At 36.3% G+C, this 20,991-nt stretch overlaps 2 protein-coding genes across 3 annotated transcripts in view; both read left to right on the forward strand.

The window, feature by feature from the left end:
* NUP62CL (nucleoporin 62 C-terminal like) overlaps positions 1–5,256 on the forward strand; it is a 76,022-nt gene extending 70,766 nt beyond the window's left edge. Inside the window, exon 10 of the mRNA XM_053579649.1 lies at positions 5,002–5,256. Within this exon, the coding sequence (XP_053435624.1) occupies positions 5,002–5,066 (65 nt within the window). The 3' untranslated portion in view covers positions 5,067–5,256. The remainder of the gene's footprint in view (positions 1–5,001) is intronic.
* A 6,772-nt stretch (positions 5,257–12,028) lies between these two features.
* The window catches only part of RBM41 (RNA binding motif protein 41), a 65,720-nt gene continuing 56,757 nt past the window's right edge, over positions 12,029–20,991 (forward strand). Inside the window, exons 1-5 of one of the 2 annotated variants that reach the window (XM_053580412.1) lie at positions 12,056–12,084; positions 14,910–15,026; positions 15,620–15,812; positions 16,102–16,306; positions 18,139–18,210. In XM_053580412.1, coding sequence (XP_053436387.1) covers positions 12,077–12,084; positions 14,910–15,026; positions 15,620–15,812; positions 16,102–16,306; positions 18,139–18,210 — 595 coding nt within the window. In that variant the 5' untranslated portion in view covers positions 12,056–12,076. Of the gene's footprint in view, positions 12,085–14,909; positions 15,027–15,619; positions 15,813–16,101; positions 16,307–18,138; positions 18,211–20,991 lie in introns of both variants that reach the window. The other variant, XM_053580410.1, reaches the window with a different exon arrangement.

Genomic DNA, 20,991 nt, shown 5'->3' on the forward strand with positions numbered 1-20,991 from the left:
GACTGGAGGGTTTGATATACAGTTTATAGGCATTCACTTAATACCTTGTAAACTTTCACTTGATTTCTGTTTTTGGTGCAGAATCATTACCCTCAGCTCCGCCTGGTGTCCCTGACCTGTAACTCATTTGTTTCACTCTCTTCAAAGAAAAATCAGCTGCTGAACTTGGGTAGGGAAAATCACCCAGATGTAGGATATGAAGGAGACGAGGAATCTACTTCTTATTCATTCATAATCCTGTTTTCAGCTCCACTTTCAACGCCACTTTAAATTACCTAGTTCTACTAATTCCATATCCTTTACAGCGTTCTCCAGTTCAAATCCAATTGCAATTTTCAAAGATTTATTGTTGTTTCCTTTCTTGTTGTCTTTGTCTTTATGGTTTTATGTTTTTATCTTTTTCTTCTTTTTAAAATTGCTTCACTGCTATTTTACAGGTGATTTGAAATGTAACAGTAATAAATGTGTGTGTTTAATCTTTAACAGAGACCTTAGTGGTCTCCTTCCTTCAGTTTTACCCCATTCAAATTTACTTTCAAAGTATTGTCATAGTAATCTTGATAAAATTATACTGTGTTTTAGTCATCTCTTTATTAAAATCCCTGACTAGTTTCCATTGCCAAGATAAATTCTGGTTCTTTGCATGTTACATACAATATGAGTGTCCAACCTTTATTCTTCTCTGCCAGTCATTGGAAAAGGAGTTGTCTTGGGCCACACATTAAATGCACAAACACTGACAAAAGCTGATGAGCAAATAAGAAAATGTCTGTGCATAATTTTTGTAATATTTGGCACCACAGGTAAACAAAATCTGCATGCGGCCTTTGGGCCACAGGTTGGACACCCCTGAACCACTATCTGTTTCTCCAACCTCCAACCTCACCTCTAAGAAGTATTTATGGTTTTGTAAACCCCTTATGTTCTTTCATCTTCCATTGTTTTGGATGTTCAATTTCCTTTGCCTGCAGTCCACTATCCTGTCATTGTCTATCTGGTGGCTACTCCCTTGTTAAGATATAATTTATAAAACATCTTTCTAGTAGTTGTTTATCCCCTTCTTTCTATCTATGCTGTGTTCTACAAAATACAGTGTCAGCATTTATCATACAGTATTATAGTTATTTATTTACATTTCTGTTCACTGAAATTCGAGCTTCTTGATAATGTTTTAATTATTTCTGTATCTTCAGAATTTAGTAGTGCCTGGCATGAGCTTGGGGTTCAATACATGATTTTAGATTATTTGTCCTCTGATATGTACACAGCACACTGTATTTCATTTTTGATGGAGAAAGAGATTCATAGCTGACAGATATGTACCCAAATATTTTCCATGTTATTAAATATTCTACATTTAATGGCTGCTAAATATCACATTATAGGGATATACCATAATTTAACAGCCCATTGTTAGTTATTGGCTAATGTTTCTAACTTTTTGCTGTTTTAAATTATGCTGCAGTAATCCTAGTTGGAGGTAAATTTTAAGATATATCCATGATTAGTGGACATAAATAAAATTCTTAGAAGTTAAGATGCTAAATTAGGAGTAATATCTGAAGGCTTTAGATATATATTTCCTTCAGGAAGGTTGAACTGATTTATATATTTACCAGCAATTCATTAGGATTCCACTTTTCTACATTCCTTCCATTACTACTGTTTCTATAATCACCACTACGACCATCATTATGATCATTCCTTGCCAAAATTTATAGATGAAAATAATATTTACCTAGTTTAATTTGCATTCCTCCGGTTACTAATGAGGTTGAGGTTGAGCATTTAAAAAATGTTTACAAACAATTCATATATCATTTAATAAGTTTGCCCATTTGTATCTTTTGACTATTTTTCTGTCAGGATATTTTTTTCTTCTACTGTCCCACTTGTTTTTCTAGGAGAATAAGAAATATATCATTGCTTACCAGAGTATAATATTTTCTTTCTTATTTTAAAAATAAAAAAATTACAGTAGAAAGCTGTATTTGGATTTAATGACTAAATCTCTTTTCATAACCATTCTTTGAATCTTTACCTAAAATATTTGCAATAGGCTAAGTTGATGGAAAGACCTGACCCCCAAATAGAATGAGATTGACTGGAAGGAGTTTCACCAAAATCTTTTGGGGGTAATAAATCATTTTTCAAAAATGTTTTCAAATACATGAATATACCATTTTAACCAATGGCTATTTAGCTAAGGCTATAGAGTTGTGCAAACATCACACAGTCCAGTTTTAGAACATTTTTATTGTGGCCCATATTTTCTCTTGCCCATTTGCATTTATTCTCTATTTTTATTTCAAACCTCAGAAACCACCAATCTACTTTCTGTCTTTATAGACTTTCCCTTTCTGGAGAGTTTATATGTAGTGCTGTCTGTCTACTTTCTTTCATTTAACGTAATGTTTTCAAGGCTCATCTATATTGTAACATGTATCAGTACTTTATTTTTTATTGCATAGCATTCAATTTCATAGTCACACCACCTTTTCTTCATTCATTTTTCAGTTGATGGACATTTGTTATTGTTTTTAAAGTATACTTTTAACTCTGACATTTAGATTAATAATCTATCTTGAGTTGATTTTTAAGCATAGACATGGGGGTTCAATTTCATTTGTGTGTAGTTACCCAAGTGTCCCAGCACCATTTGTTGGAAAAGAATTGACTTGGTACCTTTGTCAAAATGAATTCATCATAAATAAAAAGTTTTATTTTTGGACTTTGTTTCTGTTTTATTGATCTCTATGGCTAGCCTATGCCAATTCTACACTGCCTTGCTTACTATAGACTTGTGAGTTTTAAAATTGGATTAAGGCTTAACAATTTGTTCTTTTTCAAGATTGTTTTGGCTATTCTGGATCCTTTGCCTCTCCATATACATTTAAAATAAGCTTGTCTATTTCTATAAAAAAAGAGCTGGAATTTTCATAGGGATTATGTTCAATGTGTAGATCAGTTTGTGGAGAATTGCCATCTTAACAATATTGAGTCTTTCAATCAATGAATGTGGAATATCTCTATTTATATAGATATTCTCTAGTTTCTCTTAGCAATGTTTCATAGTTTCCAATGTACAGGTCTTAGGCTTTGTTTGTTTATTCCTGAGTATTTTGATTTTTTGATCCTATCTTAAATTGTTTTATTTTCATATTATTCAGTACAGTAAATGTTTTAATAATGTCAAAATCTGTATGGCATATAACTGATATTTTACTTCTAATATGATGTATAATTTAATATGCTAGCAGGAACAGTCAGTGATGTTTGTCATGGGACCAGAATTCTGGGCAGTAAGTGCCTAGGTGCAGTTTTTACCCTTAAAGAATGAAAGTCCTAAGAAACTTAAAGTATGTTAATATAGGAATAGTCCTGGGAATTCAATTAGAAGACATGACAAAATGTTTATAGTAAAGCTCTCTTAATAATGACTTGTGTTTCTTGACATTTTTATTGATTTTTAAAATTGTTATAAATATACGCCTTTGCATTTTAATATGTATCAATCAGCAAATTAGTAGATTGTGCTTATGTTGACACTTCTGGTCTCAAGTTAATGGTTTGTTGTAGTGCTCATTTGTGCTTCCATCACATTAAAAAATGTTATTTAGGGGAAAAATTGCACCCTGCAGTTAGGTATTACCAAAAAAAAAAGTATTTATTTTGCCATGCTTAATATACACAGTTCTTCTGGCCTTTTAGTAGACAACCAACATTTGAATCACTTTTTCTTAAAGCATGATCTTGCAAAATGTCTCTTTGTTAAAAGACGGAATGATATATTATACTTTACAAATTGAGTAACATTAGAGTTTCTCCAATTGGCTAAAGAAAATTAAAATACAGTTGACCCTTGAACAATGTGGGAGTCTAAGGGTACTGACCCCCTACATTCACACAGTTGAAAATCCATGAATAACTTTTCATTCCTCTAACACTTTACTAATAACCTATTGTTGGCTGGAAGTGTTGCTGATAATATAAGTAATCCATCACCACATATTTTGTATATGTATTATATATGTATTCTTTTCTTTATTAAGTCATAAACACATAGATCATGTATACATTGATGCCTTTATGGGGTACACTACATGTATTCTTACAGTTAAGGAAATCTTAAGGAAGAGAAAATATGTTTATTATTCATTAAGTGAAAGTGTTTCATCATAAAGGTCTTCACCTTCGTTATCTTTACATTGAGGAGGCTGAGGAGGAGGAGAAGAGGAGAGATTGTTCTTGCTGTCTCGGAGTGGCAGAAGTAGAAGAAATCCATATATAAATGACTCATGCAGTTCAAACCCACTGTTGAAGGGTCAACTGTATATTGTTTACATTTTTTAGTTTTTCTCTTGTAAAATGTTTTTCCTCTTGGGCACCAGTTATTCCTTATTCACTCGTAAGCATTAATGACACTAAAGCAAATGACCAAGTTTATTTGTACATGTTAATAGAAAAACTCAGATTATCATGCTTACCTCAACAGCTTATTTTAACTAACAGAAAGTTTCTGCTTTATATGGTAAAACTAATGGTATTTTGTGGTGCTCTGTTCCTGAGAAAATCTAAGAACCATTAAGTTAAACCATTAGAAAGAAACAGAAGTGTAAATATACTCAGTGGACTAAGTTTGTTTATAGGTAGATAAGACCTACCAAAACCTATACCCTCAATGTAGTGGTCACCCTGTATGGCACTTTTAAGCTGTAGTAAGTACAAAAGCAGTTAACACTTTACTCCAACAAAACATATATATCAAGTCAATGTCTTTGCCTGAAAGTTAGGGAGAACAGAAAAAGAACAGTCTTGTCCCCTGTTTTCATAGTTCAAACAGATGAATAACTTTTTTCCTGCTGTATTTTCTAAAACTTAAAGCTATTACAACTGGTGCATAAAATTTCATAAATTATATGCTGAATGGATAATATAAATTATTATGTTTGTAGGATATTTCCACCTACGATTAATGATTGTGTGACTCTTCCCCCATAGGCATGCTGCAAAGGAAGGTAGAAGAGCTAACACAGGTTTTCCAGGACAATCGTTACAAGAAGTAGAAATGCAACGTCAAGAACGCTTTTAACTGAATATCTTCAGCATATTGTTTTTGGATTACGTATTACCTACAAATCCTGATATTAAATAGAATAGTACTTACAGTTGTTGTTTAATCCTGGTTGCAATAAAGAATGCCTGCAGATCTTTTTTCACTTCAATACTGTGCTATTGGTAATTATACTGTAGTTTTGCTTTTAATATTAGTAAACCAAAACTATAATATATTAGCCCCTTTATAACTAAGTAGAAATCTATTAGATTTGACCTTATCCATGTACTTTATATCAGACTCCTAGGTTCTACATCCTACCAACAATAACACATCGTCCTAGGGCAATGTTTACAAAAATTACATGCCAACCGGTCTTTACTGTATGCCTCTTACTTACATCATTGTATAGTGCTAGATATTGTGAAGGCTCTTCTCCCCAATGTAACTTACTGCCCGGTTTGATATATAATTAATTCCTATCTGTATAAAAACAATTTAGATAATACAAAGAAGTGTTATGAATTATACAAAGTGGGTTGCAAGAAATTCAGAAAAGGGAGGAAAAGTTAGGGTGAATTTGGGAGTTATTTTTAAAAGGATAAGGTTCAAGGAATTCAATTAATTTTGATGTATAGATATCCTGGTTTTATTTGGTTTCAGCATATGATTTGTTGATTTTAGTGTATTTGTTTTTAAAGAAAAAGCTTTGCTCTTAGCTTCGGAACAGTCTTATCTTTTGTGTTTCATGTTTCACCTAAGTCACAAATAAAGGTGATGCTCTAAAAAATAATAAAAGTATAACACTAAAACTTAAAAGTTTTTGAGGGGCTAGAGCTCAGTTGCCTATAATTACTGAGTAGAATTTCTGTTGTACTGACTGCACATGACCATTCTAACAGGAAGAAAATATTTTTGAAATGAATATTAGCAATGATTACTCTTATGAGTAGACTAAATACCAGAATTCACATGGCCTCTTTTTTTGATACCCAAATTTTTCCAAGCAGCAGCTTCTTATCAGGTAAGTTTTTGTGTTAACACTCAAAATTATAGCACCTAAAAATCTAGAGACCTTATAACTCTGCAGATGGTTTCTGTAGATAACACAATTTTAGAATATAATCCTGAGTAATCTAGTTTTTGACTCAGTATTACTACTGTTATACCCGAGATAAATACATTTTCCCCATTACTTTTGGAGATTTAACTCCTGTAAAGTAGTCCATGAATGAGCTCCACATTCAATAAAGAGAATACATCATATTGGAGGAAACACTGATTTTAATTTTGTCCCTGCCTAATTAGCTGGATAAATAATTTTATTTTGGGCATTATCTGTGTCTATAAAATGAAGGAGTTGGACTGTATTAGGATTTTTCCACCTGTTTTGTGATAAGAAACTAGTTTTCATTTCTCTGAAGTTTCGAGATCCTGTATGCTTTTTCACTATTACTGGAATGCTTACTGTAAATTTCCTAAATAAAATAAAGAAGAGGCTAAAGTACTCCTTGTACTATCTTCTTGTTGCATTATCTTCGCTGGAAGTTCCAGTGTTTTTCTCCAGTACATAAAAGATGCCAGAGGATGGCAAGTGGCTTCCAGATGAATCGAGTAATTACGTAAGATTTACTGAGGGATCTTAATGTACCGTGTAGTCTAGAGTCTGGAGCCTTGGACTAAATCATGTCTAAGGTTCCTTCTGACTAGTTCTAACATGTGTCTTGAAGACATGAGATTGTTGAACAGATATTAATTAAAAGATCAGAAATAACCTATTTTTGCCAGTATGTTAATGCACTATTTATTTTAGGCACTAGAGTCTTGAGTCCCTCTTAACCATTGTTAATCAGCTAAGATGTTACCTCAAGGGGAATTCTTACATTTGCAGTGTTGACACTCTCCTAGTGCATAATCTTTTTTTGTGTGTCCTTTGAAAAGATGCTATATTTATTCTCTATAACAGCATTTATACCATCTCATTTGGGAAATTTCAAAGACATGCACAGTTGTGTACTTTTCATATTAGATGAGTAGATTCAAAAAAAGATTTTTGGTTTTAACATCTTCTATATCTTAAGAGTTATAATTGCTTCATAATGTATTCATCAGAAGTGTGCTATGAACAATGCACTTAAAAAGGACAGACTTTGAAAGTGTGTCTACATTAAGGAGGAGCTTCTAGCTTAATTAAACTAACCTTGTTAAATTGTCAGAAAGACAAATGAGGCATATTTTTCAGTTTGTCGTAATTCTTCTATGGGTGAAATTGTGAAATCACCTCATGGTAAGATCTCTGGGCCCATGTATAACATCTCGAGGATATCAAAACTTTTTATACAGTGTTTGATTTCCTTTTAAGGTGAGGAGAGGGATGTTGTGGACAATAGATTAGCTATTATTACACAAGCAATAAACTTGCGGAGCTAGAAATAGCCTGGTTTTCCTTCTAGTGCAATTTTCTGAATGTTTGTCCCCTTGTACCTACCACTTTGCTTCAATTATACACAAGTATTTAGAGTACTTCTTATAACCTTGCTTTCCAGTTGGAATTCTGCGGCTATATTAAGTATATCTTTTAGCCATTCATTCTCCACTCATCCCACCTAGTGGATTTGTAATGTAGTATGTATGACTTCACTGCCATTAGGCTGTGTATTTTATTAGAAGTTGTACACAAGTTTTATGTAATGGTTTGGTCAGTGTAATATTTGTTCCGCCCTTTGCTGCCTTCCCAGAGGACAAGCCTACATGCAATTTTGGTGTGTTTTTCTAATTCCCTATTGACAAATATGTCAATTTGGACAATTTGGTTAAAGCAGCAAAATTTCGCTCTGCCACCATATGGGGTTTACCTGACCATGTTTTGTTTATGCTTACATTGAGCTCATGTTCTGTGCCAAAGCCATGGAGTGATACATGTTACGTCTACATTGATTTGCCTATTGTGCTTCAAGAGCACACTCATTTGCATATGACAGGTTTGAAGTAACTAACACTTGCCATGATATTTTCAATCTTCTAGAAGTTCTCAGGAAGTACTAAAATGGTTTCCAGTAACCTGCTCTCTGGTCTTTTGCTCTAACTTGAACATGGCAATACAAACCAGTTTGAATAAGTCTGAACTTACTGGATAATCGTGGAATATTCACTTGTAGATGACCACCTAATGATGAAGTGACTGTAAAACCATTCTTTTCTATATTGCTTTATAGTAACCCTACTCTGAGGTATTTTCTCCATTTTACAAGTGAAGAAACTGGCCTAGACCAGTTAAAGAAACTTACTGAAACTCTCATAATCTAGTAACTTGCCAAAGCAAAAGTTCAGTGCTATATTATCAACTGAGAACGGGGATTCAAATCCAAGCAGTGTGATCCACTTCCCCACACCCCCTATCTTTTTTCTTTAGCCCTTTGTGATATAAGAAGAGTTCTCTTTGATTAAAAGAGTATTGACTAGGTAATACAGTTATGCAATTCAAAAGTCAATGGGTACAAAAAATACAATGAAGGAACAGTTTCTCCTGCCCTTGTCCCTTGGCCATGCCCTTTCTCTACCTGGAGATATTCACTGGCCATTTGTCAGTGCATTCTTCCAGAGATATTTTGTGCATATACAAGCAACACACACATACATTCTCTCCCCCACCTTTTTCACACAAATAGAAGTGTGGTATATATATTGTTCTGCATCTTGCTATTGCACTAAATATATTTTGGAGATTGTTCATTAGCAGTCCATAGAGAATTCCATAATCTTGTAACTGTTTTTTTGTTTGTTTTGAGACAGATCTCACTATGTCACCCTCAGTAGAGTGCTATGACATCACAGCTCACAGCAACCTCAAACTCTTAGGCTTAAGCGATTCTATTGCCTCAGCCTCCCAAGTAGCTGGGACTACAGGTGCCCACCACAACGCCTGGCTATTTTGTGTTCTAGTTGTCATTGTTTTAGCTGGCCCAGGCTGGGTTTGAACCCGCCAACTTGGGTGCATGTGGCAGGCATCACCAAGCCTCATCTTGTAACTGTTGGATATTTTTTCATTAAATGATACATTTTCATAGAATCATGTTCTTGGATACTTAAGTCGATTCTAGTGTTGTTACAAATAATGCCACAATGACTAATGATACATATATATTTGAGGATACTATTTATAGTTGAATTGCTACTTTAAAGGGAATGTGCATTTAAGATTTCTATGGTAGGGTGGCGCCTGTGGCTCAAAGGAGTAGGGCTCCAGCCCCATATGCAGGAGGTGGCAGGTTCAAACCCAGCCCTGGCCAAAAAAAAAAAAAAGATTTCTATGGTATCCTCAAGTTGCCCTTCATAGAGGTTACACCAGTTTATATTCCTATCAGCAACGTATTAAATGTATTTATTTCCCCCACAACATCAAGAAGTGTGTTATCAAACTTTTGGATCTTTTCCAATCTGGCAAGTGAAAAAATGTTATTTTGGTGTACTTTTTTTTTTTTTTTTTGAGACAGAGTCTCACTATGTCACCCTCAGTAGAGTGCTCTAACGTCACAGCTCACAGAAACCTCAAACTCTTTGGCCTAAGCAATTCTCCCGCCTCAGCCTCCCATGTAGCTGGGATTATAGGTGCCCGCCACAATGCCCAGCCATTTTTTTGGTTGCAATTGTCATTGTTGTATAGCAGGCCCGGGGTGGGCTCGAACCTGCCGGCCTCAGTGTATGTGGGTGGCACCCTATACAGTGAGCTACAGGCGCCAAGTCATATTTTGGTATAGTTTTAAAAAACAAACTTTAGGGCTGGACATGGTGGCTCACCCCTGTAATCCCAGCACTTGGAAGGCTGAGGCGGGTAGATTGCCTGAGCTCACAGGTTAGAGAGAGCCTGAGGCAGAGTGAGACTCTGTCTCTAAAAAATAGCCGGACGTTGTGGCAGGCGCCTGTAGTCCAAGCTACTTGGGAGGCTAAGGCAAGAGGATCGCTTGAACCCAAGATTTTGAAATTGCTGTGAGCTAAGACACCACAGCACTCTACCAAGGGTGACCAAGTGAGACTGTCTCAAAAATAAATAAAAATAAAAAACAAACTTTAATTTTTAGAACTGTTTTAGATTTACAGAAAAGTTGCATAGTACAAAGTTCCAGATACCTATGCTCAGTTTCCTTCCTTTTGTGTTAACATCTTACAAAACCAATACATTCATCACAGCTAATGAACATTATTATTATATAAAGTGCATAGTTTATTCACATTCCCTTAGTTTTTACCTACTGTCTTTTTTCCTGTTCCAGAATAGCATATTACTCTAGTCATCATGTTTCTTTTGGTACCTGTTGCCTGTGACAGATTCTCAGACTTTCCTTGTTTTTTCTTGCTTTTGAGACAGAGTCTCACTATGTCGCCCTGGGTAGAGAGCTGTGGTGTCACAGCTCACAGCAACCTCAAGCTTGTGGGCTTAAGCGATTCTCATGCCTCAGCCTCCCAAGTAGCTAGGACTACAGGCACCCACCACAACGCCCGGCTATTTTGTGGTTGGAGTTGTCATTATTGTTTGGCAGGCCGGGGCTGGGTTCTAACCCACCAGCTCTGGTGTATGTGGCTGGCACCCTAGCCACTGAGCTTTAGGCGCCAAGCTGACTTTCCTTGTTTTTATAGTTTCAAGGTGTACTGATAGTCAGTGTACTTTGAAATTTTCATCTCACTTTAGGAGAGATTGGACATGTTTCTTTCCATATACTTAAGAACATTTACATTTCTGCTTCTGGTTACTAAGAGCCCTAACCACTATGCTATACCTCTTTCTTGATTCACCATAATTATGAATACATGCTGACTTCTGATTCTGAACTGAGAGAACTCAGAAGTCTCTTTTACAGATAGAGAAGAGCTATAAGGACAAGTGATGTGGTCAGACTCGTGTCTGATGTGCTCAGCTACAATAAAGAGGAGGGACTAGATCAGCAGTTGTCAACCTGTGGGTGGCGACCCCTTTGTAACAATGAAAATACATCCTGCATATCAGATATTTACATTACAATTCATAACAGTAGCAAAATTACAGTTATGAAGTAGCAACGAAAATAATTTTATGGTTGGGGGTCACCACAACATGAGGATGTATATTAAAGGGTCGCGGCATTAGGAAGGTTGAGAACCACTGGACTAGAGGCTTAAGTGGAAACAGCAGGCAGGCTGGATAAACCCTTGAAAGAGAAGTAGTGTTGATAGGGATAAATTTGAGGGAAATTACAGAGAACCAGGATTTAGTGATATTGGATGAGAGTCAAGAAGTCAAAGGTGACTCTTCTATTTATGAGCTGGGTATTTTGGGTGTTCTTAAGCTAGATGAAAAATTAAAGAACTGTACTATGCAGCCATAAAAAAAGATGGAGACTTCACATCTTTTATGTTTACCTGGATGGAGCTGGAACATAGTCTTCTTAGTAAAGTATCTCAAGAATGGGGAAAAGTATCTAACGTATTCAATACTACTATGAAATCAGTATATAATCACCTACACATTCATAGGAATGGTAAAAGATAACTATAGTCCAGAAAGAAGGAGGGAAGAGGAAAGAGAGGGGAGGGGAAGGGGGAGGCTGAGAGGAGGGAGGGTTAGGGGGGATCCAACCTAATGTGCACACTGCAATGATACATTTCTATACTTTTAAGAATAGAGTAGGAATGTTTTTGCCACAACAAATAAGTAAGCAAGGAGACTTACGTGAATCAGTTAGATGTAAGCATTCACATTCTATATCAAATCAGCACCCTGTACCCCATACATGCGTTAATGTACACAGTTATGATTTAATAAAGAATTATAAAAAAAGAAAGAAAAATTAAAGAACCATATTCAGACAATTTACAAAATTACCAGTCACTCAATATTTACCTTTCCCTTGTGTGCTACACCTCTGTGCTACTACAACTCCCAGAGTCCCATGCTCCGCCGCATACCCTTAGAGGCTGCCGCGCAGGTTTCTGGGACTTGAGGTCCGTGGCCTGTTGACCAAGTTGGAGATAGGGCCCTGTGGAAACATGAAGAGGTAAGGGCTCGTCTGGGGAGCAGGCGGCAAGGGGAGCACTTTGCTACCGATAACTTTGAAAATGGCTTTTATTACTTTATGTTTGAGTCCATTGTGTTCTGAGAATGCGGTTTCGTGTGTGCGAAGCGACAAAGGGTCTGGGAGGAGGGGAAATGGGCAGGACGGGCCTGCGGGGCGGGCGAAGTTCGGAAAGGGCAGCGTCGGGGCGGATGTCCTTAGGACACCTGCCCTCGGGCCCAGGCTTGGGAGCCGGCTGGGTGCTGCGGCTTCTTCCAGTTTCACACCGACCCTCCCAGGCAAAGTAGTCTTGGCCGACGGATTCTCATCACCGGAGATCCCCCAGGCCAGCTCCTCCCCGTCCCGCCCTACCGCCACCTCCAGAAGGGGGTCAGGGTGGGCGCGTTTATTTGCCATGTCTGTTTGTTAAAGAAGACTCGCTCGAGCCCCGAAGCCACATAGCGCTTCCACATCTTAAAGTACCTTTTGTTTCTACAAATGTAGAAGGAAACCACAAAACTGGTTCGATGTATTGATAGGATATAGGAATTGCTGCAAGCTGTTCCCCCTACTGGTTCTGCGGTAAATGGCTGCTGGAACCTCGGTGGTCGGTTTTGAAAGCCGTTACTGACAGCACAGAAAGCCCTTTTAAAGGATCCTCATTAAAGGATCTTTTAAAAAACAATTTCTGATTTTCACTGCCTGAAATAACCTTTAAACTTTTTATGAAGATATATCTCATCCGTGCAAAATAAAGTATATAATGTGTATATACAGTTTAAAGAAGAATAAAGGCTTTGCATCCACTGCAAGCTTATAAAAAGTAGGGCATAGACCCTTCCAAGTCCTCTGGGTCTCCTCCCTTCCTTCCCTCTCAGGTGAAACCACTCTCTGGAATTTTGCATTAATCATGCCCTTGCTTTTTACTTGTTTGTTTGTAAATAGGTTTTGAACACATAACAAATTTATTCCTAAATAAAATGTTTCTGGTTGTATACATGTTTAAACTTTATACAAATGGACACATACTGTATGCATTTTTCTGTGACTTGCTTTTCTTAACTCAATGTGTCTTTTTGAGATTCATGTGTGTTGATGTAGAGAAACATTAAATTTAGCAGGAACTTTTGGAATTTGAAGTAAAAAATAAAAACTGAGATATTGAAAAGGAACTTTTAAAAACCTTGGGTCTAAAGATATTTTAGAATTTCCCAAAATAGGGCCAAGTCTTTCTACAGCATGGGAATCTTCCTTATGATTATAGGGGTTCATTTTTCTAGGCCTTATCATAACACCACTAGGAAAAGGCTATTTTGTAAGCAAGGGATTTAATATTTATTTTCTTCATGGAAGTAACTTATTTTGGTGTTTGCTTTTTATACTCTGTTGTTGCCTGCTTAAATGGCCCCGTTATTTCATTACATTCTAATAAGAGTTTTAAGTTACTTGCTATTAGGTCATGCTAGCCATTACCTAAATTTCCACACGGTAGTGCCTAGGCTATAAAATATTATGACTTTCTTTATATTTCTTTCTATACTGTCCTCTTTCTCTCTCACAGTTCCAGATCTTCTCAACACAGATGACTCGAGATTTCCACTTTCAGCCTCAGACTCTCATCTATACAACAACTTCCTCATCTCTTACTTTCCCTTTAGCCAGTCTCTCATGCTTTCCCCTCAGACTGAATGTCTTTGAAGTATTCCTGATACTTAATGCTAGTGTTTCAATTGTAAAAGGTCGTTGACTTAACATGGCTAAAACAACATTGACTTACCCTTTCCCAAAACATTTACTCCATCTGAAGCTTTTTCCTTTCTTCTTTGGTACTATTGTTCTCTCAGTTACACAGCTTGAAATTTTGGGTTTATCACTGACTTCCTTACCCCCACCTTCAAAAGACCTCTCTCATCTAATCCTTCCTTTCTGTTTTCACTATTACCACTCCAGTCTGGACCTTCATCACCTTCAATAGTTTCCTAACAGTTCTACTAGTTTCTTCCCTTTGAATCAATATGGCATATTATAATCACATTTCATCATCTTCAGCCATCACTTGCACTGTGTCACTTAACTGCCTGATAAAGGCGGTTAAGGTCCAGGCCCCTTAGCGGGTGTATTTAAGGCTGTTCACAGTCTGAATCTAATTCACCCCTCTAAAATCATCTCCTAGTATGCCCATAAGTGAATGCCAGTCAAATGGAACTTGTCATTATCTCCCAGTAAATATTTCTCTCTTCATACTCTCTCTCCCTGTTTTCCTATTCTTCGTCACACCCAATCCTTTTGAAATCTTCCTTTACCACCCCAGCTCCCAATTATCTCTTTCTTCTGTGAATTCCTACTAATTTGGCATATGCTTCTCTGTGTCTTTATTCATTTAATGTTCTCTCTCTACCTCCTTCCTTCCCTCCCCCTCGCTCCTTCTCTCTCCCTCTTCCCTCCCTCTCTTTCCCTCCTCCTTCTTCTTCCCTTTTCCCCTTCACTCCTCCTCCCCATCTCCTTCTCCCCTTCTCCCTCTCCCTCTCTCTCTCCTCAGGCACATGCACACAACATATATACACACATATATTTCTTCTGCTTGAATAGACTGCAGGCTTCTTGAGGATGGGGACTATGTCTTGAATATCTTTGACTTCTGTGAGTACCTAGCACAGTGTCTTATATGTAAGTAGGTATTTAATAGTAAATGTTAGAGGAATGAATGATAAAGGGCAATGACTATTTGGAGAAATGTCTTTAAACAAATGGGGTCACTAATGGTAGATAATAAGAAATATATTTTGAGACTCACTGTCTCTTCTACTTTCTGTATATATTCACTCCAGGGTAAGCAGCTGTGTGAAGAGTGATGAACATGTCCTGGAAGAGCTGGAAACAGAAGGGGAGAGGCAGCTGAAAAGCCTCCTTCAGCATCAGCTTGATACTTCTGTCTCCATTGAGGAGTAGGTATTGATTTTGCAGACAGAGAGTATCATAGACCCTCACCTCCAGGTGACGGATGCCTCTTGGAAGCCTGGATGGAATTCTCTTCTCCCACCACCCCCTCTTTTTGGCAAATTTCTACTTAATAGACAGGGTTTTGTTTCAGTTTCACTTCCTCTAGGAAGCTTCACATATCTCGCAAAGTCTGCACCAAATACCTTGCCTATGTCCTCCTCTAGCACCCTGTATTTCCCCTAACATAGCACTTAGAACCCATTATTATCCTTGCCTGTTTATTTGCCTCTCTTTCACTGTTTTTCCACAAAAGCAGGAGCCATTTTTATCATTTTGTAACTATGAAATTTTTAGTACTTAACACAATGTCTGACACATAGTAGATATTCAATAAATATTGGTTGATTCAATCATTTATTACTCTTATATGAGGGGACAATTGATAGAATTCTACTTTGTTGATACTTCCATTTAGAAATAGGATGTGAGAGAGAAATTACTGATGCGTTTCTTTGTACCTCTGGTAATGTGAGCCCCCATTGCTGTGAATTGCGGTAACCCCAAGATGTTTTTTACTCTTCTCCTGCATGTTTTACAGATGTATGTCTAAGAAAGAAAGCTTTGCTCCTGGTACTATGTACAAACCCTTTGGGAAGGAAGCAGCTGGGACCATGACTTTGTCCCAGTTCCAGACACTGCATGAAAAGGACCAGGAAACTGCTTCTCTCAGGGAACTGGGACTTAATGAAACAGAAATCTTGATCTGGAAGAGCCATATTTCAGGTGAAAAGGTGAGTGGAACAGTGTTTTCTTCCTAGAGAACACAGTGCAGGATCTTGTCATTTTGGCATTGAGGATCTTTTCACTTTTGGTTCTCACAAAACTAAGCTTTATATATGAATCTTCTTTGATTTTTAGCACATTGGTAACAGAAAAACTGTTCCTTGACTCTTAGCCAACATTTTCTATAAAGCGTTCATTTCTAGGCCCTAATCATTATCTTTCTCACTTGAGGCATCAGATAACCACTTTCAGGGTATATCGTCTATGACATATGCCATCTCATTTCTCTGATTTTAGAAAACAGGACTGAGGGCAACTCCTGAAGCAATACAGAACCGTCTTCAAGATATTAAAGAAAGGATCTCAGAGCGTCAGCGCATCCTTTGCCTGCCCCAGAGATTTGCAAAGAGCAAACAGCTCACTCGACGAGAAATGGAAATAGAAAAGTCTTTATTTCAGGGAGCTGATCGTCACTCTTTCCTTAAGGCTCTTTATTACCAAGGTATGTGATCCCCACTGACTTCGATACATCGTTTTACTGAGAGAAAGATTTAACAGCAGAGAATTAAATGTGAAGACTTAGTGAAGGGAGCAGGAGAAGGACAAACTGTCACTATTCTTGAGGAATGTACAGTCCCACGAGAGAGACAAATATGTACACAGTTGCATGACAACATGAAAATTGCTGTTATAGAGATTTGAATAAAATACTGAGGGAGTACAGAACATAGAGCATACAAGTCTAGTTAGGAAACTCAGAAGTTGACATTACTATTAAGTCTTGTTAGATTAGTATATATTTGTCAAGTAAATAAAGGGAAAGGGAATTAAAGATAGTGAATAGGAACAGTATTGTGAAAGAACCTGGTGTGTCTAGGGAATAATGAGAGGTTTAGTGTGGCAGGAATACAGGGCATGGCAGGGAATGACAGGAGATGACACTAGAAAAAGGTGTACATTGTGAACGATCTTTAGGCTGAACTATAAATTAACACAAAATGTATAGATAAATAAATACTATGTGTTTGAACCGGAAAGAATTAGTTTAATAGATAAGTTTTATTAGGCACTATGGAAGGTTCACAGAAGTTTATGAAATGGTTCTTGAACTTGTGCCAAGTACAGTCTGGTTGGAGAGAAAAACATGTAACGTTTAGTAGCAATGCTAGATATAGTCGCTAAGTGCTGTTGGAGTTCAGAGGAGGGAAAGGCCACTGTGTATTGGCATGGTTGAAGAAGACCTCTCAGAGGAGGTAAGATTTAAATGTTCTTTTAATACTACCTGTTCTTTAGAAAGAAAAGGGAATGGTCTTTCAGGACTGAGGGCACTGTGGAGTGTTTGGGGGAGTTGTGAGAAACAAGTTTAGAAAGGTAGCTAAAATTATTGACTTTATTTGGTGGGTGGTATAGACCTATACAAAATTAGTTATTCTGTGAGTCAGTTAATTTGAATGTAGTGAAAGGTTTTTGAGCTAGGAGTAGCATGATAAAAGCCATATTTGAAAATGATTAATCTGGTGGCCAATAAATAGGATTGGAGAGAGGAAGAACTGGAAGCAGAGAGAATGGAAAGGAGGTATTACAGTCATTAGGCATGAAGATCTGGACTAGAATGATGGCAGTAGAATTGGAAAGAAAGGTAACTTTACTTATAAGAGATATTACAAAGGAAGAATTGATCAATTTATTGAGTAAGCATGAGGAGGACGATCATTGGAGAGGAATGTGTCAAAGATAATCTTGATGTTTCAAGGCTGTGTAACTTAATAATTGACAAAATTAAGCTTTTATGGGGAAATTTTGAGGATGAATGATAAGTTTCATTTTGAACATGTCGTCCAAAGTGCCAGGATCATTAAATGCACATATTGAGACAGTTAAAAATGCAGTAGTAAAGCTCAGGAGAGAAGTCAGAACTAGGTAGAATTGGGAATCATCTACGTATGGCTGATAGCATGATAATGTTCAAATGATTCGTTACAGACAGAAAGACCATAGATGTGGCAGAGCAGGGGTAAAGGAAGGAATGAACAAATGAATAGTCTTTTTTATGGAGATATTATAGCATGTTGATTAAGAACATGACCTCTGTAAGCAGACTGCTGGGAAAATCCTGGTTCCCCCATTTACTAGCAATGAGATGCTGGAGAGTTTCTTCGTCTGTAAAATGAAAATATTAATAGTAGCTATGTTATAGGCTTGTTAGGAAGATTGAGTGAGGTAATACATGTAAATCACTTCGAGCAGTACCTGGTATTTGGGGTGGTGGGGTGGATGGTGTATGAATCTGTTCTGTTTCCTATCTTTGAAACTCCTTGCTTTAAACCTTCACAGCATACCACAAAAAGACAAATGCAGACAAGTACATGACCTCAATGAAGAGGAAGATAAAATTAGGCACAAAAGGCAAGTTGAGAGTTTTCTTACAGTGTTAGATTTAGGAATGTAACCTAGGGTCCCAGAGTTCTAAGTTGAGCCCTTACTTAATTCCAGTATATGACAATGTTTATAGGAAATGATCCAGAGAGAGCATATTATCCTAATACAGAATATTAAAGAGAAGAGTTAGTAGAAATTGTAAAGCTTTTACATTTAGTGTTGTTTTTTTCTATACCTTTGAGTTATTGTACCACACATAAATTGACTTTAATGATCTTTAGATAGTATTTCACAAATAATTCTGAATATTTTTATTAAACAGCAAAGTGTAATTATTTATGATGATGACAGTGATAATAGCTCATATTTTATTTTTGAAATGAACTTACAATAAAATTGCATGCATTTTTTGGTGTACAATTTTGTGGATTATAAATCATATAGATTCATGTAACCACCACCACAATCAAGATAGAGAACAGCTCCATTATCCTAAAACTCACTCATACTGTCCCTTTATATTTGCTCTCAACCTCCACCCATATTCTCTGGCAATCACTGATCTGTTCTCTATCACAATCGTTTTTATCTTTTAGAGAATGTCATATTAGTGGAATCATACAATATGTAACCTTGTGAGACTGGCTTCTTTTTCACTTAGCCTAATGCCTTTGAGACTCATCCAAGTTGTGTGTATCACTAGTTCATTTATTTTGCTGAATAGCTTTTCATTGTATGGACATCCTAAAGTTTGTTTATCCATTCACCCATTAAAATGCATTTGGGTTGTTTCCAGGTTATGGTGGTTATGGATAATATTGATATGAACATTCTTGTACATATTTTTATGTGAACATAAGTTTTTATTTCTCTAAGGTAAATATCTAGAAGTGAGATTACTGGTCATATGGTAAGTGTACATTTAACTTTATATGAAACTGCCAAACCATTTCCAGAGTGGCTGTACCATTTTGCATTCCCACCAGCAATGTATGAGAGTTCTAGTTGCTCTACATCTTTGTCAGCACTTGGTATTGTCAGTATTTATTTTTGGTTATTTTAATAGGTGTGAAGTGGTACCTCATTGTAGTTTTAATTTTCATCTCCTTAATGGCTAATAATGTTGAACATCTTTTCATGTGCTTATTTGCCATCCTTATATCGTGTTTGCTAAAGTGTCTGTTCAAATATGTTGCTGTTTTATAATTGGGTTGATTATTTTCTTCCTGATAACTTTTGAGAATTATACATATATATTCTGAACACAATCTTCTGTTGGATATGTGATTTATAAATGTTCTTCCCCAGTCTGTAGCTTATCTTTTCATTCTCTTCACAGTATCTTTTGTAGAGCAAAACTTATTATTATGGTAAAATATATGTAATATAAATTTTACCATTTTAACCATTTTAAGTGTATAGTTCTGTGGCATTAAGTACATTCACATTGTTCTGCAACTATTGTCTCCATCCACCTCCAGAAATTTTTCATCTTCCCAAACTGAAATTCTGTATCCATCAAACACTAACTCCCTATTTCCCACTCCCCTATCCCCTGGCAACCACCATTCTACTTCTGTCTTGTGAATTCAACTACTGCAGGCCATTCACAGTCTGAGTCTAGTAAGTGGCATCATACAATACTTGTCCTTTTGTGACTGGCTTATTTTTGTTAGCATAATGTCTTCCAATTTCATCTAGGTTGCAGCATGTGTCAGAATTTCCTTCCTTTTAAGGATGAATAATATTTCATTGTATGTGTATACCACATTTTGTTTATCCATTGGTGGACACTTAGGTTGCTTCCATGTTTTAGCTATTGTGAATAATGCTACTATGAACATGAGTATACAAACATCTATTTGAGTACCTGCTTTGAATTCTTTTGGGTATGTACACAGAAGTGGAATTGCTGATTCATATGGTAATTCTATATTTAATGTTTTGACTAATGTTCATATCATTTTCCATAGAGACTATACCTACCATTTTACATTACTATCAGCAGTGTACAAAGATTCCAATTTCTCCATACTCTTGGCAACAGTTATTATTTTCTGTTTTCTCAGTAATAATTAATGGATGTGAAGTATTATCTCAATGTGGTTTTGATTTGAATTTCCCTAGTAATTAGTGCTCAAAAGCATCTTTCCATATGCTATTTGGCCATTTGTATATCTTTTTTGGAGAAATGTCTGTTCAAGTCCCTTGCCCATTTTGTTAAATGAGCTATTTATTTGTTGTTGAGTTGTAAAAGTTCTATATATTTTTTGATATGAACTCTTTATGAAATAAATATATGATGTACAAATATTTTCTTCCATTCCAGGGGTTGTCTTTTCACTTTGTGCATAGTATCCTTTGATGCACAAAGTTTTAAATTTCGATGAATTCCAATTTGTCTACTTTTACTTTTGTGGTCTCTGCTTTTGGTGTTATAGCCAAGAAATAATTACCTAATCTAATGCCATAAAGCTTTTTCTGGATGTGATCTTCTAAGAGTTTTATACCTTTAGCTGTTACATTTAGGCCTTTGATCCATTTTGACTTAATTTGTATATATGATATAAAGTAAAGATCCAACTTCATGTTTTTGCATGTTGATATCCAGTACCACTTATTGAAAAGACTGTTCTTTGCACACTGAATGATCTTGGAACCATATTTAAAAATCCTTTGACCATATACATTTGCCCTTATGCCAATACAACACTATTTTAATTACTGTAGTCTTGCTGTAAGTTTTGAAATCAGGAAATGTATTTAACTGGAGTCTATTGATAAGGATTTACATCTGTCATTTTGCTT

This window comes from Nycticebus coucang, chromosome X, assembly GCF_027406575.1.
Source record: "Nycticebus coucang isolate mNycCou1 chromosome X, mNycCou1.pri, whole genome shotgun sequence".
Taxonomy (NCBI): Eukaryota; Metazoa; Chordata; class Mammalia; order Primates; family Lorisidae; genus Nycticebus; species Nycticebus coucang.